At 53.3% G+C, this 21,394-nt stretch overlaps 1 protein-coding gene across 1 annotated transcript; it reads right to left on the bottom strand.

The window, feature by feature from the left end:
* Window positions 1–234: 234 nt before the first annotated feature.
* LOC111089996 (E3 ubiquitin-protein ligase makorin-1-like) lies at window positions 235–20,799 on the bottom strand. The gene is given in 6 exon segments (XM_038565481.1): window positions 235–816; window positions 819–1,174; window positions 1,176–1,966; window positions 13,436–13,707; window positions 19,930–20,182; window positions 20,551–20,799. Coding segments are annotated over 3 exon segments (1,248 nt in total). The 5' UTR covers window positions 1,733–1,966; window positions 13,436–13,707; window positions 19,930–20,182; window positions 20,551–20,799; the 3' UTR covers window positions 235–481.
* Between the last annotated feature and the right edge of the window lie 595 nt (window positions 20,800–21,394).

Here is a 21,394-nt window from a genome sequence, read left to right as displayed (position 1 = left end):
TTGCTTTATCCATCGTTCTGTATTACCATGGACATATACATATGTGGATTTTCTGAACCATTTGAGAGTTTGTTGGAGACCTGATGCCCCTTTCCTATTATATATTTCAATGTGTGTGTCCTAAGACCAAGAATATTTTCTTAACATAAACACAAAACACTTAATCAAAATCCGGACAATATGATACAGGACAAGACTGTTCTCTAATCCCACAACCATATTCAAATGTCATCAATTGTTTCAGGAGTATCCTTTATTTATTTATTTTTTTATTTTTGTAACTTTTTTTTAAACAGAGAAAAACGACACACTCCTTGGGGGAAGGTGAGGGATTGAGAAGACAGGCCCTGGGTAAAAATAATCACGACAGCACCTGGAGTTGATAGGCCTTCCTAGGAGAGACACGGGCACTGCCACACCAGCACAGGGGACAGCTACTGTCTGAGGCTCAGCAGACCAGTTCACATGCCACACAAAGCTGCTATAGATCCAAGTCATAAAAATCTTCCAGCTCATCATGAAACAAGTCCCACTCGTCTTCAGAGTCTGTCAGGTCGTAGTCCCCACCTGCAGCCAAAAGCATAAGCAACATCTCACTCAGCTCAAAGGTGACAACCTCCTCTTCTTCGTTGTCAAAGGGGTTGCTGTTCTCTCTTTCCTCAATGAGCTCCCAGAAGTGGTTCCTTCGTTGGGCCCAGTATCTGCTTGATGTTACCACTTTCTGTCTCTGTGGCTCCTCTCTACGGCCATCAGGGTACACATGCTTGTAAAAACAGTTCCCTCCAAATGGGCAGCTCCCACGTCCTTCATCAAAATGCACGCCTTGTTGCTCATTGCCTCCTTGTATTTCTGAATGAGTTTCTGCTTCTCTTCTTTCTCCTCCACCCAGTACTCACTTGGGATGACAAAGTTAGATGTGATCCGGCATTCGGGGCAGGACTTTATGATCTTGCTCTCAAATTGCTTAGCACTCCTCCACTTGCGAATACACCTGAGACAGTAAGTGTGGTTGCAGTTGGAGAGAATCCCAAAGCGACGCTCACTGGGGTTGGCTTTCTCATAGACCACCTCCATGCAGATCCCACACACCATGTCCTTACTGCGCTGGACAGCAAATGAGAGCTCCATGTCCTTCTCATGGGCCTCAATGCAAGATTTTATATGTTGTGATCTCGGCGGCATCCATTGGATGGAGGACCTGCAGCCCACACATGTCACACGAGTCTCCGTGGAGATATACACAGTTCTCCCCATACCGGTACTCTCCCACTGCAGCATAGGGGCAAAGCTGCTTCTTGGTTTCCACTGCTGTCTGTTCTTTCTCGGATTCTTCCTTGGTCACAGAGCCCTGTGGGGGTGCTTCAGTGCAGGAAGGGGCAGTACGGCCACAGTAGGGCTGCCCGGGAACAAACTCAATGGCATTCACCCAGTCTTCTGAACCTGCGCCGACAGTAGCAAAGTTTGAATTTCTGGACTCTGCTTCGCCCATATTCATTTCAACAACTGGTCCAACTCCCGATGAGAGACTTGAGGAAGCAGCAAGAGATGATTTTGCAGTTAGATCTGCAGCAGTCACTTCTTCCTGTTTCAATGGCTTGCTATGTTCATATCTGCAGCGGTCTCTGTAAATACAGTATCCTCGCTGAAAATACTTGCACACTACACCATAAGGACTGTCAGAGAGATCATGCGAATAGCGACAGTTATCTCCTTCTTTACAAACCCCGTGCATGAAATACCTTAGCTCCTAGTTTTTCTTCTTGCTTTTGGTATGGGTTGAAGTGGTGGACTCGGAGCTGATGTCCAAGAAAGAATTCTTAAGAGGTCTTCAGTTCAAAAAAGGTGGTTTTACCAAAACAAAGGGACTAGGTTCTTGGACTGAAAGAGCTGCGGCCCAGGAGTATCCTTTAAGAGCTATTTCTGTCCTGGTCTAGGATCCAGTGGAGGATTACATGTTGTTGGGTCCCTTTTGTCCAAGACATGATTAAAAAAAAAAGATTATATTTATTTATTCATGAGAGACACAGAGAGGGAGGCAGAGACACAGGCAGAGGGAGAAGCAGGCTGCCTGTGGGGAACCTGATGTGGGACTTGATCCCAGGACTCCGGGATCATGACTGAGCCAGAAGCACACACTCAACCACTGAGCCACTCAGCTGCCCCCAGGAGATGATATTTGAATGTAGCTTGGCGTCTTTGACCTCCCCGGGAGTAGAATCTGCCAGAAGACCAAGAGCCTCAGTGGGATAGGGCTCCACAGCTAGCCTACTGTTCTCCATGCAGGTGGAGATTTGGGCTTCTCAGGATACTTTTAAGACAACTACTAGTGGCTCAGGAAACACAAACCTTCAATTTCTTCAGAGAACAAGTAGTCTGCAGTGGGAGTTCTGGACATGGCACAGCAGCTTGGTGAAATTATCAGGGACCCAGACTCTTCTTGTCTTTCTGCTCAGCATCCTCACCATGTCCCCCAGGCAGCTGCCCACGCCCACATGTCATGTCCTAACACAAGTTGGTTCAAAGAGTGTGTATTTGTTTTCTAAGGCTGCCATAACAGGCACCACAGGCCAGGCAGCTTCAACAACAGATATTTATTTTCTTACTGTTCTGGAGGCCTGAAGCCTGATATCCAGGTGTCAGCAGGGCTGTTGTCATTGAGGCTTCTCTCTGGTGTGCAGATGGCCACCTTCTCCCTGTGCCCTCGCGTAGGTGTTCCTCTGTGCGTGTCTGGATCCTAATCTTTTCTTGTTATAAGGACCTTGTCAGAATGCATTAGGGAGAACTCATATGACCTCATTTCACCTCAATCACCTCTTCAAAGGCCCTGTTTCCAAATACAGTCATGTCTGAGTCCCTGGAGGTTAGGATCTTTTTTTTTTTTAATTTAAAGATTTTATTTATTTATTCATGAAAGACACAGAGAGAGAGGCAGAGACACAGGCAGAGGGAGAAGCAGGCTCCATGCAGGGAGCCCGATGTGGGACTCAATCCCAGGTCTGTAGGATCAGGCCCTGGGCTGAAGGCAGGCGCCAAACCGCTGAGCCACCCAGGGATCCCAGGTTAGGATCTTAATATATGAATTTAGGGGAGACTCAATGCAGCCCATAACAGGGAGAAGGGGACGATGACGATCCTCCTCATGTTTCTCTCTTGTCTGAGAGGACAATTATCCCCAGAAGTCCTGGGCAGACTTGAAAAAGTATAGACTGGGGCACCTGGGGGGTGCTCAGTCAGTTAAGTCTTTGCCTTCGGGGGATCCCTGGGTGGCGCAGCGGTTTGGCGCCTGCCTTTGGCCCAGGGCGCAGTCCTGGAGACCCGGGATCGAATCCCACGTCGGGCTCCTGGTGCATGGAGCCTGCTTCTCCCTCTGCCTGTGTCTCTGCCTCTCTCTCTCTCTCTGTGTGTGTGACTATCATAAATAAATAAAAAATTAAAAAAAAAAAAGTCTTTGCCTTCGGTTCAGGTCATGATACTGTGTGTTCTGGGTTGGAGCCCCGCATTGGGCTCCCTGCTCAGTGGGGAGCCTGTTTCTCAGTCCGCCTGCTGTTCCCCCTGCTTGTGCTGTCTCTCTCTCTCCCTCTGACAAATAAATAAATAAATAAAATTTAAAAAAGAAAAGAAAAGTATAGATTATTAAGTTGCACCTTTGAAGGGTGGAAATAGCCAGGAGGCCTGGCTCCCAATCCCAGCTTTGTTACCCACAGGCCGCTTGCCTTTGTGCAGCCTGCTTCCCTCCTCGCAGCCCTGTCCACCTGTAAGGTGAAGTGCATCTACTAATGACAGTAATAATAGCTACCATTTCTGGAGCTCGGTGTCATAGCAGGAGCTGGGACATCCTCTGTGCCTCCCAGCCCCTGGCAGGGGGTGCATGTCATGCAGGCACAGGACCCATGCACCTGCTGTGACCTGCTCAAGGGGCAAAAACACCACTCTTGGAAGATCCCTTAGGTCATCCACAGAGGGCTGAGTACCCCAGTTTTGATTCATGGCCCTGTGCACAAACATATGTGCAAAAGCATAGACTGTCCAAAGTATCTCTCCTGTTTTAAAACACTATCTACATGGAACTTACGTATGTGCTCTTCTGTGACTTCCTTCTCTCACAGTGTCATTGGCAAGGCTCCTCCACATTGATGCGTGGTATTGTCCTCTATGTTCACGGCTGTCCATACTCCACTGTGTGGCTATGATACGATTCCTTTCTCCTTTCTCCTTTCTCCTCCCTCCTGGGAGGATCGTTAGATTGGGTTGTTTTCAGGTGTGTTGTTACTTCGGGTGTGGATATATCCCAATCCTTTGATGCCGTGGAGAACTTTGCCCATGACCAGCACCCATCTCTTTATTAGCATTGCCATCTGCTGCCAAGACTCTTTCCGCTGTGTGTCTCATACCCGTCCCGACTGCTGTAAGGATTCCCAAGGAAATAAGCCCATCCGATGCGCCTTGGCAGCATTGCCTCTGTCTTGCTTCTCAATCCAGTAATTGTATGTGGCTCTTTGCAGATAACTATTGTTATCTATTTATCTATTGCCGCATTTTTAAAAACTATCCTGTGGGATGCCTGGGTGGCTCAGTCCATTAAGGTCTGGTCAGGTCATGATCCCAGGATTCTGGGATCAAGTCTCCCATCAGGCTCCTTGCTCAGCAGGGAGCCTACTTCTCCTCCTGCCTGCAGCTCCTCCTGCTTGTGCTCACACTCTCTCTCTCTGACAAATAAATAAATAAAATCTTTTTTTTTTTTTAATCGAAAAACTACCCTGAATTGTAGTGGCTTAAAACATACTGTATCCCACAAAACTTGGGTCAGGAATTTGTTTTAAGATGTTATTTATTCATTCATGAGAGACAGAGAGAGAGAGGCAGAGACACAGGCAGAGGGAGAGGCAGGCTCCCTGCAGGGAGCCCGATGTGGGACTCGATCCTGGGTCTCCAGGATCAGGCCCTGGGCTGAAGGCGGCGCTAAACCGCCGAGCCACCTGGGCTGCCCCTATCTGCTCCATGACATCTGGAGCTTCAGCCAGGACGGTTCAAACATTGGTGACTCGTTCTCAGCATGCAGTCTCTCCACTTGGCCAGCTAGAGCTTCTTCATGGCCTGACCTCAGGGTAGCTGGACTTTTTACCTGGTAGCTCAGGACTCCCATGGAGAGGGTTTCAAGAGACAAGAGGTGGAAGCTAATAATTGAAGCCCTGGAATTGGAAATGTAGTGTCCCTTCCACCATCTTCTCTTGTCAAGTAGTCACAGAGACCACCCCAGACTCCAGGGAAGGGGACATCTCTCTCAGTAACAGAGAATTTGTGGTCAACTTTAATCTATCACAACTTGAATTACCAAGACTCTTTAGTTGTGGGAGACAAAAAACCCACTTCAGACTGGCTAAAGGAGAAACACGAGAGGGGCTGTATTATTGGCTCATGTAACTCGAAAGTCAGGGACATGTATCGGCTTTAGGCACAGGGGTTTAGGAGTCCGGGGGGAGGGTTGGCCCTAACCCCAGGCTTCAGGGATGCCTATATGTCCAGATGCTGATAGAGCTTGCAGTGCCTCTAGCACCCATCTGTACCCTGGCTGTCACCCACAGCTGGCTTGACCCTTTCCAGGAAAGCCTCTCGGGAAAGGCAACATTTGGGCAGAGACCCAAAGTAAGGAAAGAAGCCATGTGGATAATTGGGTACAAGAAACAACAGGTGCAAATGTCCTCCGGCAGGCATGTGCCAGATATATTTGAGAGACAGCAAGGAAGCCATTTGGACTAGACTTGAGCCTACCAAGGGAATGAGGTGAGAGAGACAAAGAGGGAACTGATGGTGTGGGTTCCTCTGAGTGAGGCAGGAGCCCTGAGTAGGTGTGAAGTGGAGCAGGGACAGGGTCTGACTTATACTTCCACAGGATCCCTCTGGCTGCTGTGTTTCTGAATGGACAGAAGGAAACTGAGGGACTTCCACTGAGGAAGCTAGTCCAATAATCTGCACGAAATGATGGGGAGGCAGTAGCTGTGTTGATGCCAGGAGGTGGTCAGATTTGGGAATGACACATTGAAAGTGGGTGTGGGAGAGGGAGCGGGAGAGGGAAGGATGTGGCGGACCCTGGCTTACACCTGACTATCTTCTAGGGATTGTCATTGTGGCCACTTCCCTTGCTCGCTCCTTCCCCATTACACCCCTCCAGTTAGTCCCTCCTGCCCACAAGGTGGCAGAGTAATTTCCAAAAGTAAACTTAACCCATCCTACCAGGGAAATTCCAGACTTTTTATTTCTTCATCTTAATAGTCAGACTATTTCTACATGATTCAGAAAATATATAATGAGCCCATTGAACCCATGATCCTGCCAGTAATAGAAATTTACCTTTTAGAAACAATTTGGTGGGATCCCTGAGTGGCTCAGTGGTTGAGCGTCTGCCTTCAGCTCAGGGCGTGATCCCAGGGTCCTGGGATCAGGTCCCACATCAGGTTCCCCGCAAGGAGCCTGCTTTTCCCTCTGCCTGTGTCTCTGCCTCTCCCTGTGTCTCTCATGAATAAATAAATAAAATCTTTAAAAAATAGAAACAATTTGGTTTATAAAGACAGAAATTGATTTAAAGTAAAAAGATTAACAAAATAGCACAGGTATGAAGAGATGTGACAAACAATTCAGAACATGGTAATGGATGTGACCTGGCTTTGGGGAGGCTTGCCATGCACCTGGGCCTCCCCCTACACCCCAGCCATTCTGAGTGGCTGCTTTCTCCAGAACATGCTGGATCCTTTCACCCTCCTGTCTTTGCACGTGCTGCTCCTCTGGCTAGCTCTCAAGTGTCACCTCTGAGGGTTTCTTTGCAAGTCATTTATTTTTCACATTAAAATTCGTAATCCATCTGGAATTTATTTGGATATATGAGGGGTCAATTTTATTTTCTTCCTGTGCCAGCACCAAGTATTTCACGATCTACCCTCCCCCACTGCCTTGAAATACTACTTTTGTCAAGTATTATATACTCTTCCACACACCGGAACCTATTTCTGGGTTCTCTCTTCTTCCCCATGGTCTATTCTTATGCCAACACCATGTTGATTTGATTATAGCAGCTTTACAGTATGTTCTTATTTTTAGTAAGGTGAAAACCCCGTGTCGTTCTTTTTCCAATTCTCCTTGGTTATTCCTGGGCATTTATTTTGCCATGCGATCTTTGAAGTCCATTTTACCTAGGTTTTTAAATCACCCTAAACACATTTAATTTGCATTTAGAAACTGTGGAGGAATCGACATTTTATGGCATTAAGTTTTTCCATCCAGGAACATGGCATGACTTGCTCTTATTTTTCAGGCTTCCAGAAGATTCAATTCCATTACGCCTTTAGACTTTTACTTCATATGCCTCATTTCCATAAACAATATACAGTACAGTTTTGTGTCTAAAATTATGCCATTTCTTTCTTTGACAAAGACATTACTTGCCTTGTACCTGCCCATACAATGTGACTGCAGCACGGCACTCCATTCAAAGAGCTTTCCACTGTTTATCCAATACCCTCAAGATGGGCCCTTAGTTTGCATTCAAAGTTTCTTTCTTTCTTTTAATGATTTTTAAAAAAAAAAAGATTTTATTTGAGAAAGAGAATGAGTGAGAGAGAGAGCACAAGTAGGGGAAAGAGAGGGAGAGGGAGAAGCAGACTCCCCACCGAGCAGGGAGCAGGACTCGGGGCTCCATCCCAGGACCCTGGGACCTGACCTGAGCTGAAGGCAGGCACTTCACGGACTGAGCCATCCAAGTGCCCCAAAGTTTCTTTAAAAAATTTTTTTTCTTTCTCTCTCTCGCTTTCAATAATGCCCCATGACTATCCTTGCCCACGTCTCTTTTGTTCATGTGTGAGATCTCTCATATGGCTAGAAGAGGACTTGCTGGGTTGCGTGGCATTTCTATCTTCAACTCTCTAGGTGCAACCAAATTACCCTGCAAAATACTGAATACCAGTTTACACTTTGGTCAAGAGGGCAGGAGAATTTTTTTTTCTCTACATTCTAGTCAGCGATGGGAAACTTCTGTTCCAACTCTTCTTGCAAGGTTCTGTTCTTCTTCATCTTTATATTTTGTTAATATTTTTTTCTTTATTTATTTATGATAGTCACACACAGAGAGAGAGAGAGAGGCAGAGACACAGGCAGAGGGAGAAGCAGGCTCCATGCCCCGGGAGCCCGACGTGGGATTTGATCCCGGGACTCCAGGATGGCGCCCTGGGCCAAAGGCAGGTGCCAAACCACTGCGCCACCCAGGGATCCCCATCTTTATATTTTTTAACGAAATTTTTTTCCATTTTGGTTTTAATCTTTAGGGTTTTTATTAATCTTTACTTTTTTGTATGGGATATACATGTGAGTATGTGTGACTGTGTATATCTATCTCTATCTCAATCTCTGTATCTCTATCCATCTGTGGAGTTTCAACAGTAACCGAAGCTTACACAGTAGAAAGTCCTCTCTGATCCCTAACCCCAGCCACCCACACCTCTGTCCTTTTGTGTGTGCCAGCAATTGTTAATGATTTCTTCTGTTTTCCATCCAGAGAAAGTCTATAAATATGTACACAAACATCTTCTCTCCTATCTTCGTTTTCAATCAAATGGTAGCACACCACACTTACTTTTGTGCACTTTTAGTTTTCTGCTAAATCTATTTGGGGATCACTCAATATCCTTACTTCTCCTTCCTTCCTTCCTTCCTTCCTTCCTTCCTTCCTTCCTTCCTTCCTTCCTTCCTTCCTTCCTTCCTTCCTTCCTTCTTTTTTTCCTTCCTTCCTCTCTCTTTTTCTTCTTTTTCTCCCACAATAGCAGCACAACTATTCTATTTTTTGGTCGGATGACAATACTTTTACCATCTCTTTTACACAAACATCTTTTGTTTCTAATTATTTGCCACAAAGTATAAAGCTACAGTGAATGTCCTTACAAATTTCACAAGTGTAAGGGCATATCTATACCCCATAAATGGAATCATTGGTTCAAAGCATACATATGTTTGTAAATATGATAGTGTTACATTGCCTGTCCTACTCCAAAAGGGCATCAGTTGATGCTCCCACCAGCCTGTCTCCCCACTCCTGTAGGAACATAATATGTAATCAAATGTTTTGATATGGCTAATACTGATAGATATGAGATGGTATCTCAAAGTGTTTTAGGATTTATTTTCAAACAGCATTATGTGGTATAATTTACACCATAGAGTTTATTCATTTTAAATGTACATTTCGTAAATTTTAGCAAATTTATGAAGTTGCAACCATCACCACAATCTGATTTTAGAATATTTCTCTTCCCAAATCTTTCAATGTGTTTTAAATTTTCATTTCTGAGTGAGACTGAGCATGTTTTTATCAACCTAAGAGCCATTTCTAGTTCCTTTTTTTTTTTTTTTTAAGATTTTATTTATTTATTCATGAGAGAGAGAGAGAGAGGCAGAGACACAGGCAGAGGGAGAAGCAGGCCCCATGCAGGGAGCCCGACTCGATCCCGGGTCTCCAGGATCACGCCCTGGACCGAAGGCAGGCACTAAACCCCTGAGCCACCCGGGCTGCCCCATTTCTAGTTCCTTTTCTGTAAACTTTCTGTTCATACCCTTGGCCTATTTTTCCTCATATTTTTGTCTTATTAATTTGTAGGGACTCTTTATATCTTATGCTCTCAGACTAGGATAAGTGCCTCTCCCCCAAGCACCCTGTGTTTTCAATTCTTATAGGTTGGAATGAACAGGATCTCTTAATGTGCCTGTATCTCCACCACCCTGTGAGTTGTCTGCACAAGGTGACTATATCTGGTTTCATTCTATGCCTCCACCTCTCGGCATAGGACCTGACCCAGAGGAGGTCGCTGCGAATATACTTGCATTCAATATTTGTAAATATATGTTCTTTGCCCCTCAGAGTTCCCATCACAATTTGTGATGATGTATTACTCTGTGTAGTTATGTCTGACTGTTCCCTGTGGATAGGTACCATGGATGTTTTAGTCGATACTCTATACCCGGAGTCCAAAACACTATGGCCAAACACATTATTTTAAAGTGTTGATTGGATTAATTAATTAATTTATTATTAAGTGGTTTACAGTACCTGGATGGAGAAAGATATTGGAAATTCCATCAAAGGATACAGAGAAGGAAGGCTAAAACCAACATAGCCATGGCACACAGTATTTCTATGAGGGACACATTCCTGACCCGTAGGCCCCAAGTGGGTAGGGGAAGACCCTGGTGCCCAGGGGGCTGGTGATACAGGATTCCAGCATTACAATACCATGCAGGAATGTAGGCCCAGAGTATCCAATCTTCCAAATTTTCAAGAGAAGCTGGAGATGAAGTTCTTTATGTGGTATCTCCCACTTTGAAATGTTGGTGACAAGGATGCCTGGGTGGCTCAGTGGTTGTGTCTCTGCCTTTGGCTCAGGACCTGATCCTGGGGTCCTGGGATTGAGCTCTGCATCGGGCTCCCTGCATGGAGCCTGCTTCTCCTTCTGCCTGTGTCTCTGCCTCTCTCTGTGTGTCTCTCATGAATAAATAACTAAAATCTTAAAAAAAAAAAAAGATATGTTGGTGACAATGAGTCACTGCATGGGTCCCTGAGACTTGGATTGCCAGTTTTCTTTTCTTTCTTTCTTTTTTTTTTTTTTAAAGATTTTATTTATTTATTCATGAGAGACAGAGAGAGGAGAGGCAGAGACACAGGCAGAGGGAAAAGCAGGCTCCATGCAGGGAGCCGGACGTGGGACTCATTCCAGGGTCTCCAGGATCAGGCCCTGGGCTGAAGGTGGCGCTAAACCGCTGAGCCACCTGGGCTGCCCCTGGATTGCCAGTTTTCAAGGCCTGGATTACAAAACTCTTTTTAAATACACGCTTATGAGTAATTCACATAACCCTGGAGGGAGGTTTGCAGAAGCAGACCTGAGGCTCAGCGAAGGAAAACATCTTGCCTGAGGCCACCCAGCAAGAAGAGGGGTGAGTGTGTATGCTGGGGGGGGGGGAGGGGAGTCCTGGCCCAAAGCCCTGCCTTAACCCAAAATCCTCTCCAGGGAGGGCACTTCTGAGGGAACAGGGAGCTAATTCTCTGAATCTTTGGGCAAAGCCTCTTGCAGGGTTTGTCTCAAGTGCACCTGAGCAGGGTGAGACTTAGCCTCGTGTCTGATTTGCCCCTTCCAGCCTGCAGACAGGCTGGCTAGACTCCCACCTGGAAGCCCAGTGGGGCTGTGGCCTTCTCTGGTTCTACTTACTTCACTGTCCATGCTCCATGCATAAGCAATTAATCATCACCACCTCATGACAACTCGGGCATAATTATCTTGTATTTTGAGTGAAGTCTCACCCGGTGGCCCCGGCTTTCCTGGAGAGGCCATGGCTCCCTGAGAACACAGGGTGAGATGTGTTCCCTGCCCCAACAAGCAAGGAAGGCGCACCTTGCTCCGTGATCCTCTCTCCCTTAATTCCCAAGCCTCTCTGGACTTGCCGATGGGGCAGATTGGTGGAGCCAGGCGTCCTGATGCTCGGGTGAGCAGAACACAGGGGGAGGGTAGAGGGGAATGGTCCAACAATAAGGAGAGATGATAATGATAGCAGGGCCTAGTCTGGCCCACTTGCTCTGGCCTCCTCTTGTCCTCATTCGCTTGTTCCCAAACTTGCGCCTGATGCCAGACCAGTTGTCGCTGGAGATTCCAGCCCCTGGGCTATTGCTGGGGAACAAAACAGACTCCCTTTCTGCAGGACAGGAGAGCTGGCAAGTTGTATATACAGAGAGGAGACTATTTTACATCGTGCTAAGTACTCACTAGAAAAGAAATATATGGTACAGACCAAGAAAAATCTGAAGGCTCAGTTTTTCTCTGAGGGGTGACATTTGAGCAGAGGCAGCACACACTCTGGGTAGAGGGAACAGCAGACACAAAGGCCCTGGGGTGGGAATGTTTTGGCTTGTTCAAAGAACAGAGGGAACGCCCCTGTAGCTGGAGCAAGAAAGAGAGAAAACAGGTCTGAATGACCAGCAGAGGCTGTTACGGGTTCCAGAGGAGTTTGGCTTTTATACTAAATTCAGTGGACACAGTCTAAGAAAGGACTTATTGCCAACTAAGCTGGGTGACCTCTGGCAGTGTGCTAGGTCCATAATTTCCTGCCATCCATCTATCCTTTCACAAAACTCTTATGGAGCATCCGCGGGATGTCAGCCCAGCCCTGCGGACAGGGCAGTGACATAACAAAGCCCCTGCTTCTGGAGGGTCCGCCTCCTGGAGAAAGGACCCCTGCCCGAGCCCTTCTGGAGACTTGGGCTCCCGCGGCCGGCTCCGGGGACCCCGCTCGGGCACCGGTGGCCGCCAGGTGGCGCTCGGCGCCTGCGCAAGGGCCGCCGCTCCGGGGTCGCGGGGCCGGGACCGGACCCCGGCGGGGGGAGGGGCGGGGCCCGCGCTGCAGGTTGTGTGACTTTGGGTTTGACCTGCCTAGAGATGAGCTAATCCCGCCGTATAATAGACTCCGGGGAGATAGGGAAAATGGCTGCGGCGCTATCTGCGTCGCCATGGGGACCATCGCGCGCGCGGGCGGGGCGCGAGCCTGGAAAAATACAGCCTTTGTCGGCGGCGCGTGTCGCTCACGGCGCGGAGACCTCAGGCGGCGGGGCTCGGCGCTCTCTCCTCGGGCGCCCTGGGGCCCCTAGCAGGGCGCGCCTGCGGAGGCGGGTGCGGGCCCCTGGGTGTCCCCAAATTCCTCGGAGGACCCCTCTTCCTTGCACGCCCGCACACCCCGTTTTCTGTCACTTCCTCCTACTGTGGCGCCTCTCACACCCGCACACACCCTTCTCTCCCCGCTGGCTGCCGCTTCCCAAGCTGGAGAGGGGTCCCAGCTCGCGTGTCCTGAGCCTACACCGGCAGGCGCAGGACAAGCCCCGACGACCGCCCCCCCCTGCAGAAACTCAACACACCGCGACCCCCCTGACGCAGACCCGTGCACCCCGAAGGCGCACACCGGGGTGAACGCGGACAGCTGCACACTCATTCACTCCTGGCGCTCACGGGTATGCGTGGATACACGCTTACGGACACCGAGTGGGGTGGGACACCTGCAGACACACCACACTCAGCAGAGTAACACACCCATGGCTGAATCTAAAGGTAGACACGCTCCCCGGCGGCAGAGGACACCACCTCCTGTGTGCACTCCTGAACAGCCTGGGCAGGTACAATGAGGCACTCACGATAAGCTCACCCACATTTGCACACACGGATTTGCACACCCACCCCTTCACGTGTCTACCCACCCCGAGTAACATGCATGCCTACACACGGGCGATATCCCTTCCTCTGTGCGCCCTCAAACAGCCTCAGCTGGGCCCTCTCTGGGCACTCACAGCACACACGCCCGCCCCGTGTTTGGGCGTGGGCTTGCACACCTGCACTTTCTTTAGCACGCTTCTTTGACACACCTGCATGCACTCCAATGCCCTTTCTTGTTCGGTGCCCGTCCACGCTGGCACACGCGAGAATGTCCATCCAAACATGCCGGGCACACCCGAGGGCTCACACGCGGGTGCCCCCGGCAGGCGGGCAAGCGGGCTGGCGGCGGGGCACAGGGCGCCCGGCGTGCCCCCCGCGGACGGCTATCTGCCTGCCCATCAGCGCGCGGATCTGCGGTGGTAAATGATGCATTCGATGGCGGGCGCATTTGTTGTGCGCGCTCTGAAAGGGCTCCGATAATCTGGAAGGCAGAGATAAGGAACACCATTTATTCCGCGGCACTTTGGAAACAATTCCCAGCCCTGTACAACCCCATTCTCGGGCAGCCTCCGGGAGCCGGGCAGATAACGATTGGCTATTCATTATCTTCGCCGGGAACAAAGATTAGCCGGCCGAGATGAAAAATTACCCCGGACAGCGGCGCAGCCCCACGCGGACCCCCCCTGCCCGCCGCCGCCCGCGCCTCGGTGCCCCGCCCGGCCCGCGGGCTCTGCGCTCACGCCCTCCGCCCCGCAGCCCCGCCAGCGGCCTCCAGCGCTCCTTCGCGCGGGTGCGCGGCACTGCCCCGGCCCCTCCGTCCATCTGTCCATCCCGTCCAGCCTCTCTTTCCGCGTCCACACTTGTCCCCTGACTGCCTTCCCTCTTCTCTCACTGCTCTCAGAGCCTGCCCCTGCTCCCTTCTGTCTTCTCATCTATTTTTGCTTTGTTTTCCTCTCCCTCTCCTCTGTATCTCTCCCTTGTCTCTCTGTCCATGTCTCTCTCTGGTTAACACTTTCGCCGCTTTTCTTCCCTTGTCTCTGACTCTGCCACTTCTAAGTTGTTTGTTTTTGTCTCTTCCTGCACGTCCTCAACCCACCCCTCCTACTGGTGTCTCTGCCCCTCTATGGCAGTTACTTTTTAAAATCTGTTCTTGGGTCTCCCTGTCTCGTCCCCGTTCTCTTTCTGTCTGGGTCTTTCCATTTCTGGGCCTCCGTGTCTCTCAATCTACCCCTACCCTAGAGGGCCTCGCATCAATGGGTCTCATACCCCGTTCCCTCTTAAGGCTGTGTTCCTGACTGCAGACCAGAGGCTGGGAGGCTCCAGCTGGCTCCCGCCAGCCCAGCCCAGCCCAGCCCAGTCCCGCAGAGAGATGACAGGTGGAGTGGAGCTGTAAGACCTGGAACCCCCCTCTGAAAAAATAAGAGAACTAGAAAAGGCCCACTAGACACTCAGGCCCTGCTGGGTTTGTGGGATCTGCTCTTGTGCCCCAGCCCTGGCTCCCCCATGCCCCTCCCCACTCAGGCTCGGGTGGTCCCAGCGCGGCCACCTCATTAGAGCAGTTATTCAGCATGGCGCTGGTGTCGGCAGATAAGCCTTATCAGTTCATCTCCCCCTCCCACAGACAGACAGTGCCTTCGAATGGCACCCCGGAGCTCCACTGGCCGCCTGCCCTGCCAGTTAGGGATGGTGGGTGATCTGGGAAGACACACATACTGTGTGTCACCCAGGAACACACTCCTCCCCAGACAACTGGGTAGAGAAACAGACATAGTTCAAAGACAGATTCATACACGCAGATGCCCGCACCCTAGGTAAACAGACACAAACACCCAACACATATCGGTTCATACATGGAGCTATACACAGTTACGCAGACATACTTGGTTACACTCTACACTGTCCATCCTCCCATAATCTGTTTGAAGATACAATGATACACACCCAATACCCAGTGCTGGTAAAGACACACACACACACACACACATACACACACCAATTCATAGACACAGGATACCAAGACACACACTGCTACTGACCCACATAGGGACACACACCAACTTATAAATAAATACTTGGAAATACCCACTTCCCATCATATGATTCATGGACACAATGATCTCACAGATACACAGCCACAGGGGACACACATCCAGTTTCACAGAGACCCTCTCCCACAGGCACTAATAGGGTCATGCGCTGAAACTGCCACATATAATACACAAGGGTCTCTCTCAGGGACCCACAAAACACAGATTCTCAATATACAAACTCTCAAGGACCCACAAGAAGAAATGGGCATACGAATACACTCAGTTTTGCAGACTTCCCATGTGCTCACAAACGCACACAGACACACAGGGGCACTAAGGATAGATATTCTCCTGCATGCACACAGCAAATACATATGCAATGCAGTCACTATCAGCATCAAAGAAAGACCCACAGATAGAAGATGCCCACAGAGATGGGGGGCTGGATACTCCTCTCTGGGACACACACTAGTTTTCCCAGGACCAGGGACTTCCAATCCTTCCAAAGCAAAGCACTTTCTCTTTGGGCCCAAGATCCCCAGGCCACTTACTCACTCCCTGGGCAGCTGGAATGGGACCAGCACCACTAACCACCGCCCCCCCCCACTCCTCCCACTGTGCTGTGGAGGTGAATTTTGAGGTACAGACTTTGGAAGTTCAAGGACCAGATTCCCCTAGCTCACAAACCCAAAAGCAATCTTGACTGAAGACTCTCACACCCCAACTCCTCTGCCTAGCCTTCCAAAGACAAGCCCTCTACTCCCTAGCTCCCTACAGTGAGAGGGTTCCTTGGGGATGAGCCAGGGACCTGCCTCTTGCTCCACTCCTTAAATGCTCTGGTCTGCTCTGGAGTTGAGGAATTCGAGTCGGAGTATACTTGAGGAAGAGAGAGGCTATGTGTCTACATTTAGCCGAATCAGCCTGGAAGTAAGGGAGGTGTGTGAGTGTGTGTGTGTGTGTGTGTGTGTGCGCGCGCGCGCGCGCGCGTGCCCGCGCACACGCACGCCCTGGCGCGAGCGCCACTCGCCACTCATACCAGATTCTCAAGCTACATTTGGGTGTGAGCACGTGTGCATGCCAGTGTGATCCACATCTCCTGGCTGAGGATGTCCACGCAGCCACAGCTGTGTGCGCTAACGCGTGTGCACACATGTGTGCGTGCATGAGCGCTATTGGAAGCGGGTTGGAGAAGGAGGAGCAGGCAGCTGTGTACGTGTGTGCGCGCTTGTGGCCACGGTTCGTGAGGGTCCCCGGGGAGAGTCTCCAGAAAGATGTCCCGGACTTTCCAAACATACACCCTTGAGAGCAGGGGTGCTCATTTGTGCGCCCCTGCGAGGGCGGGAGTAGTCTGGAGTATGGGCGAGTAGGATGTTGCGCCTTGAGTGCCTCCAGGCCCTAGGCCTGCCGCCCGTCGGCTGGACCAGGGAAACGGGGCGCAGAGCTCAGGGCACCCTCCTGCCCCCCTGCGGCGCTCCCGCCCCCTCAAAGTGCTGTCGAAATAAAAAGCAGCAGCCGCTGCGGCCGGGAGAGGGGAGGGAGAGGTAGCGGGAGCGAGAGGGAGGTAACAAGGCCAGCGCCGCCGGCTCGCCGCTCCAGCCTCTACCTCCTGGCCGCCTTCGCCCCCACCCCAGCCGCCCCCGTCGGCCACCGGGCGAACAAAAGCGCCCGCCGCGCACCATGCGGCCACTCGGCGCGCCGCCCGGGCCCCGCTGGTGACGCCGCCAGCCCGCCGGGGTCCTGTGGGCCCACCTAGCCACACACAGGGCTGTGCGCCCCGCTCCGCTGCGGCCCCGTCCACCCGGGGGCGCCGCCCGCCGCACCTCGCTCGGTAAGTGCCCCCAACTCCGCCCGGCCAGGGCCCTTCCAGCCCCCAGGTTTGGCCCACCCGCCCCGTAAACGCCGTCCGCCTAGCCCAGTGGCCCCTGCCATGTGGCCTTCGGGATTCGCCCCGGTCCTGCGGGCGGCTAGAACCCCAGGTCATAGGGGCCTAATCCCGAGGGAGTATTTGCGGAGTTGAGGGCAGCAGGCCCGCCTCCGGCCTCTCGCTTTCCCATTTCTCGGATGCAGCCGTACACAGGCCGCGAGCCCGGGTTATCCCCAGTGCCTCGCCCCACCTCCCGGCCCCCGAGCTGGGGTCTTTGTCTCGGCCGCCCCCACCTCCGGGCCACGGCGGCGGAGGCGCCCAAGCCCGGCAGCCGAGCGGCGGCTGCACCTGCCGACTGGTCCCGTGCGCCGGCTTTGCGCGGCTTAACCCGCTCGCTCCTGCGTGCGCCCCCGCGCGCTGCGCCCCCCGGCCCTTTATCCTGGTGGGTGCGGGGGCGGGGGGGAGCGCCGGGTCTGCAAGTCTCCCCTCCTGCCCCAAGCCCCAGTCGGAATCTGTTTAGTGGGATTTCAATAAGAATGGGGCCGCCGCGGGCTCCGGGATCTGCCGCCGGGAGGCGTAGACGGCGGTCTGGGTCTGTCTGGACGCCGGGCATTTAGAATCCTTCAGCCGCGGCCAGGCTTGAACTCCAGGTTGCCCCGACCGCGAGGGGAAAGATCCGGCGTTCAGGGCCCCCGGGAGTGGCGACCGCTCCTTTCCGGGAAAACACGGAAGGAAATTCGTTGTTTTGGAAAAAGCTACGTCTCCCGGGGATCGGGAACATCTGGCGGTGAGCTCCGCGTCTACACAGGCACCTAGTGATGGGATTCGTTTATGAGTAGGCAGGATTGGAGAAGCAGGTAGGGCCAGTGCGGCTGCCCAGGCGTCTGGAGAGCGTTTCCCGGCCGAGCTGACAAATTGCAAACAAATTGCGTCTAACGAAACGGATTTACCAGTTGTCAGGCTGCGGGGCCGCCGGCACCCCGAGCCAACCTCGGCCTTCGGGAAGCCCGGAGAAACGCTGCCCGATTCTGCAGGTCTCAGCCAGGCTCCCGGGGCGGCCCTCAGGCTCGGAGGTGGGTGGTTAGAACATGATAAGGAGGAACACGATCCCCCAGGCTCCTGACCCAGGGTGGGGCAACTTCTCGACCACGGCCGGGTTTTACAATTCCTAAAGGCCCAGGAGACCGTATAGGGTGGGACAGCCATCATGGAGGCCAGAGGGGAGGGAGCCTTCACAGGTGGGGGGCTGGAAGTGAGCCCCAATGAGCAGAAGGGGCCGTGGGGACCCTGGTCCGGCGCTGCAGAACCCCTCAGGAGCACCGCCCGCAGGCCTGAGCACATCTGAGGCCTTGCCCTATGGGGACTGCTGAACCCCTCTGGCTAAGGCAGCCCCCACTTCCTCCTCAGTCCCCCCTCAAGGCCCATTGCCAGTGTGGGGCTGGGAGGCCGCTGAGTTGACAAATTTCCCCAAGGAAGGCAGCCCCTAAGCAAACTGGTTTCTTTGAATCCCCCCTCCACTGCCAGCCAATTAAATGCCCCTAGGGAAAGGTGGGAAGAATTAGGTTACAAAGACAGGACAAACTTACAGACCCAGAGGGGCTACCTGGGACCACGGAAGTTTAAACAAAGGGTGAGGAGGGAAGGGCCGGGTAGGATGGGGAAGACTGGGCAGCAGAGAGCCCTGACCCGGGCGGCCAGGCCCTGTAGACCCAGGCCTCGGATCCCTGTGCTGCCAGCTCCCGGGAGAAAGCATCCTGAGCCGCGGGGACCCATGCTTTCTTTGGGGACCTCAGGCCACTTGAAAAAGGCAGTTAGAAGATTCAGTTTCTCTGCTGCCCTTTCCCGGTCCTTCCTGAAGTCTCCTTCTTATGTAAGGAAAGTGACAGCTTCTCGGTGCGAGCAAAAGGCAGCACCCGCATAAGCAACAACCCTTGGAAATGAACAAAAACATGAAAAAGGGAATGCATCCCTCTGAAGGTGTTCTGAAGACTCTGAATCCTGAGGCTCTAAACAATAAATCTGCTCTTCTCGGGTGCAAGGATGCCCCCTGCAATCCTAGCCGATTTGGGGGGAAGCCCTGATCCTACCCCGCCGTTTGTTTGGGTACAAGTGATAGGATGGTCTCCGCTTTCTACTGGGCAAGATGCCTAGCTAGCGTCTGTCTGGCACACACGGACACTCATGATTGGAGTGGGGGGTGTTTTACTGGCCAGCTGGGCCCTCTCCTCCCTGGAGCCCCTCTTTTTGCTCCCAGGCGGGTTGGTTTCTGCGAGAGAATGCAGCAGTCCCGCGTCCAACGCAGGAGTTTCAATTATAGCGGAGGCCTCCTGCCCAGCCAGCTGCCTGCCTGCCTTTTGGAGGAAGGCAACCCCGGCTCTCCAGAGACTTAGAGGAGCTCCCCCGCCCGTTTTTTTTTTTCTCTCTCTCTCTCTCTCTGTCTCTCTCTCTAGGCCAGGACTGCGGGAAGGGAGACTGGTGCGGATCTCCCGAGGCCCCTGCTCAAGCACTGCTTAACTGCCCTGCTAAGCTCCTCTGCCCGGCGATTTTCTGAGCCGCCGAGCGGGGTAATTAAATCCCCAGCGGAGGTCGGTTCTGCGCCGGGCCAGCGGGCAGCTCGGGGCTGCTGTTCAGGCAGGAGCCTGGCCTGGCTGGTCACCTCTATGCCAGCGGTGGCCCAGACGCTGCTCCAGAGGGACTTCGGGGTGTCCCAGAGGAGCTTTTAGCCAAATTCCGAATGATGAAAACCTGCAGACCCACCCAGAATGGGGGTCATTTGAACCATGCCTTTGGGGGAAATAAAGCGAATTACCTGTTTTCCCGAGGGCCTGGCGTGGCCACGTCCCTGCGAGCCGAATTGCGGATCGCAGCCCCACGGAAAGCTCCCGCTTGGCTCTGGCGTTCATGCCCCGGGGCCGGCAAGCGGCCGGCTGCGTCCTGCGCTGGGTCCCGCAGCCTTGCCCGACGCCGGGGATTGTCCCCGGAGCCGCGGTGTCTTTGATAAGCTCGCGCTAGGCTCCAGGTACGCAAGACAGGCTCGGGGCTCCGGCGATCGCATTTTACGCCTTGATGAAGAATCGTAAGCTAAATGCAAGGAGGAGAGACAGACGAACAGAGGCAGCGAGTCCGCGGCCAGAGCGCGCGTTGCGGGGAAGGAGAGACGGAAGGCACCGAGGCCAGTCACCTGCCCGCCCCGGCCGCGGAGGCCCGGCCGCGGCCTCGCGCTCCCACTCCCCGGCCCCGGCGCGCTGGCCCCGGCTGGCGCCGGCCTCCTTTCAGCGGAGCGGAGTTCCGAGAAGCCCGGGCTGGCCCGCGCGCCCGGAGTGGAGCCGAGCGGGAGGCGCGGCGGGCACGGGGCAGGAGGGTCCCTAAGCGCCGGGACGCGCTGGTTCCCAGCCAGAGGGGCTCCGCGCCTTCGGCCCCGCGTCTTTACCTGAGCCAGGGCCTCGGACAGATGATCGGACAGCGGAGGCAGAGGCAGGAGGCCCCTGGCCCGAGCCCGCACCCCCAGGCGCTGCCCGGAACTGGCCTGGGAGAGGGTGACTGGGGCGCGCCCGCGGAGCTGGGCCTGGCCGGGAGCCCCCAGAGCCGAGGGGACCGAGGGCTTTCCTCCCTCCTCGGATTATTAAAAAGTTCATTTCCTGGCGAATCGGGTGACGTCAGGGGCCCGGCGTCGCGGTGGCGGGGCCGCCCGGCCGGAGAAGCCGCCTCCAGTTACCCAATTACCGACTGTCAATCCCGCCGCCCCTCCCCCCACCCTCCCGGGGGTGGCCCGGACCCCCGCCCTCTCCCGGGTCCCGGACCCACCTGGGATCCCTCTGGGCTCCTACTCCGAGAGCCGTAGACTCAGCTCAGGAGAGGGGCTGCAGCGCGACGATTACTCCCCTTACCCCCGCACCTGTCTCAATCCCCCCAAAGTTCTTTGTCTCCGGCCCCCCTCCCGCCCCCACCTCCGCCTCCCTGGTCGGCCATAGGCTCCCTTGGAGCCTCGGTGTCCTCCGTCTGTACGACGGGAGAGAGCAAGGCGATTTGTGCTCGGCCGCTCCCCCGCAGAGCTGGGTCTCTGCACTGGAGGTGTGTGGAGAGCAGTTCCAGGTGACTTAGGGGAAGGAGTTCTCAGTGTACCGCCGCCCTCTCCCCAGGGGCCGCCCTAGGGACCCCCGGGGTGGGGGAGAAATGCCTCCTCTTGCCCGGAGGCGTCTCCTTCGAGCCGGCGCCGGCGCCAGTCCGGGTCTCCGCGGCCTCGCCCCAGGCAGTTCGGCCCGCTGGTCTGCGAA

This window comes from Canis lupus, chromosome 20 (genome assembly GCF_011100685.1).
Source record: "Canis lupus familiaris isolate Mischka breed German Shepherd chromosome 20, alternate assembly UU_Cfam_GSD_1.0, whole genome shotgun sequence".
NCBI lineage: Eukaryota > Metazoa > Chordata > Mammalia > Carnivora > Canidae > Canis > Canis lupus.
The sequence above is the reverse complement of the archived record's forward strand: the minus strand, read 5'-3'. Positions and strand labels throughout refer to the sequence as shown.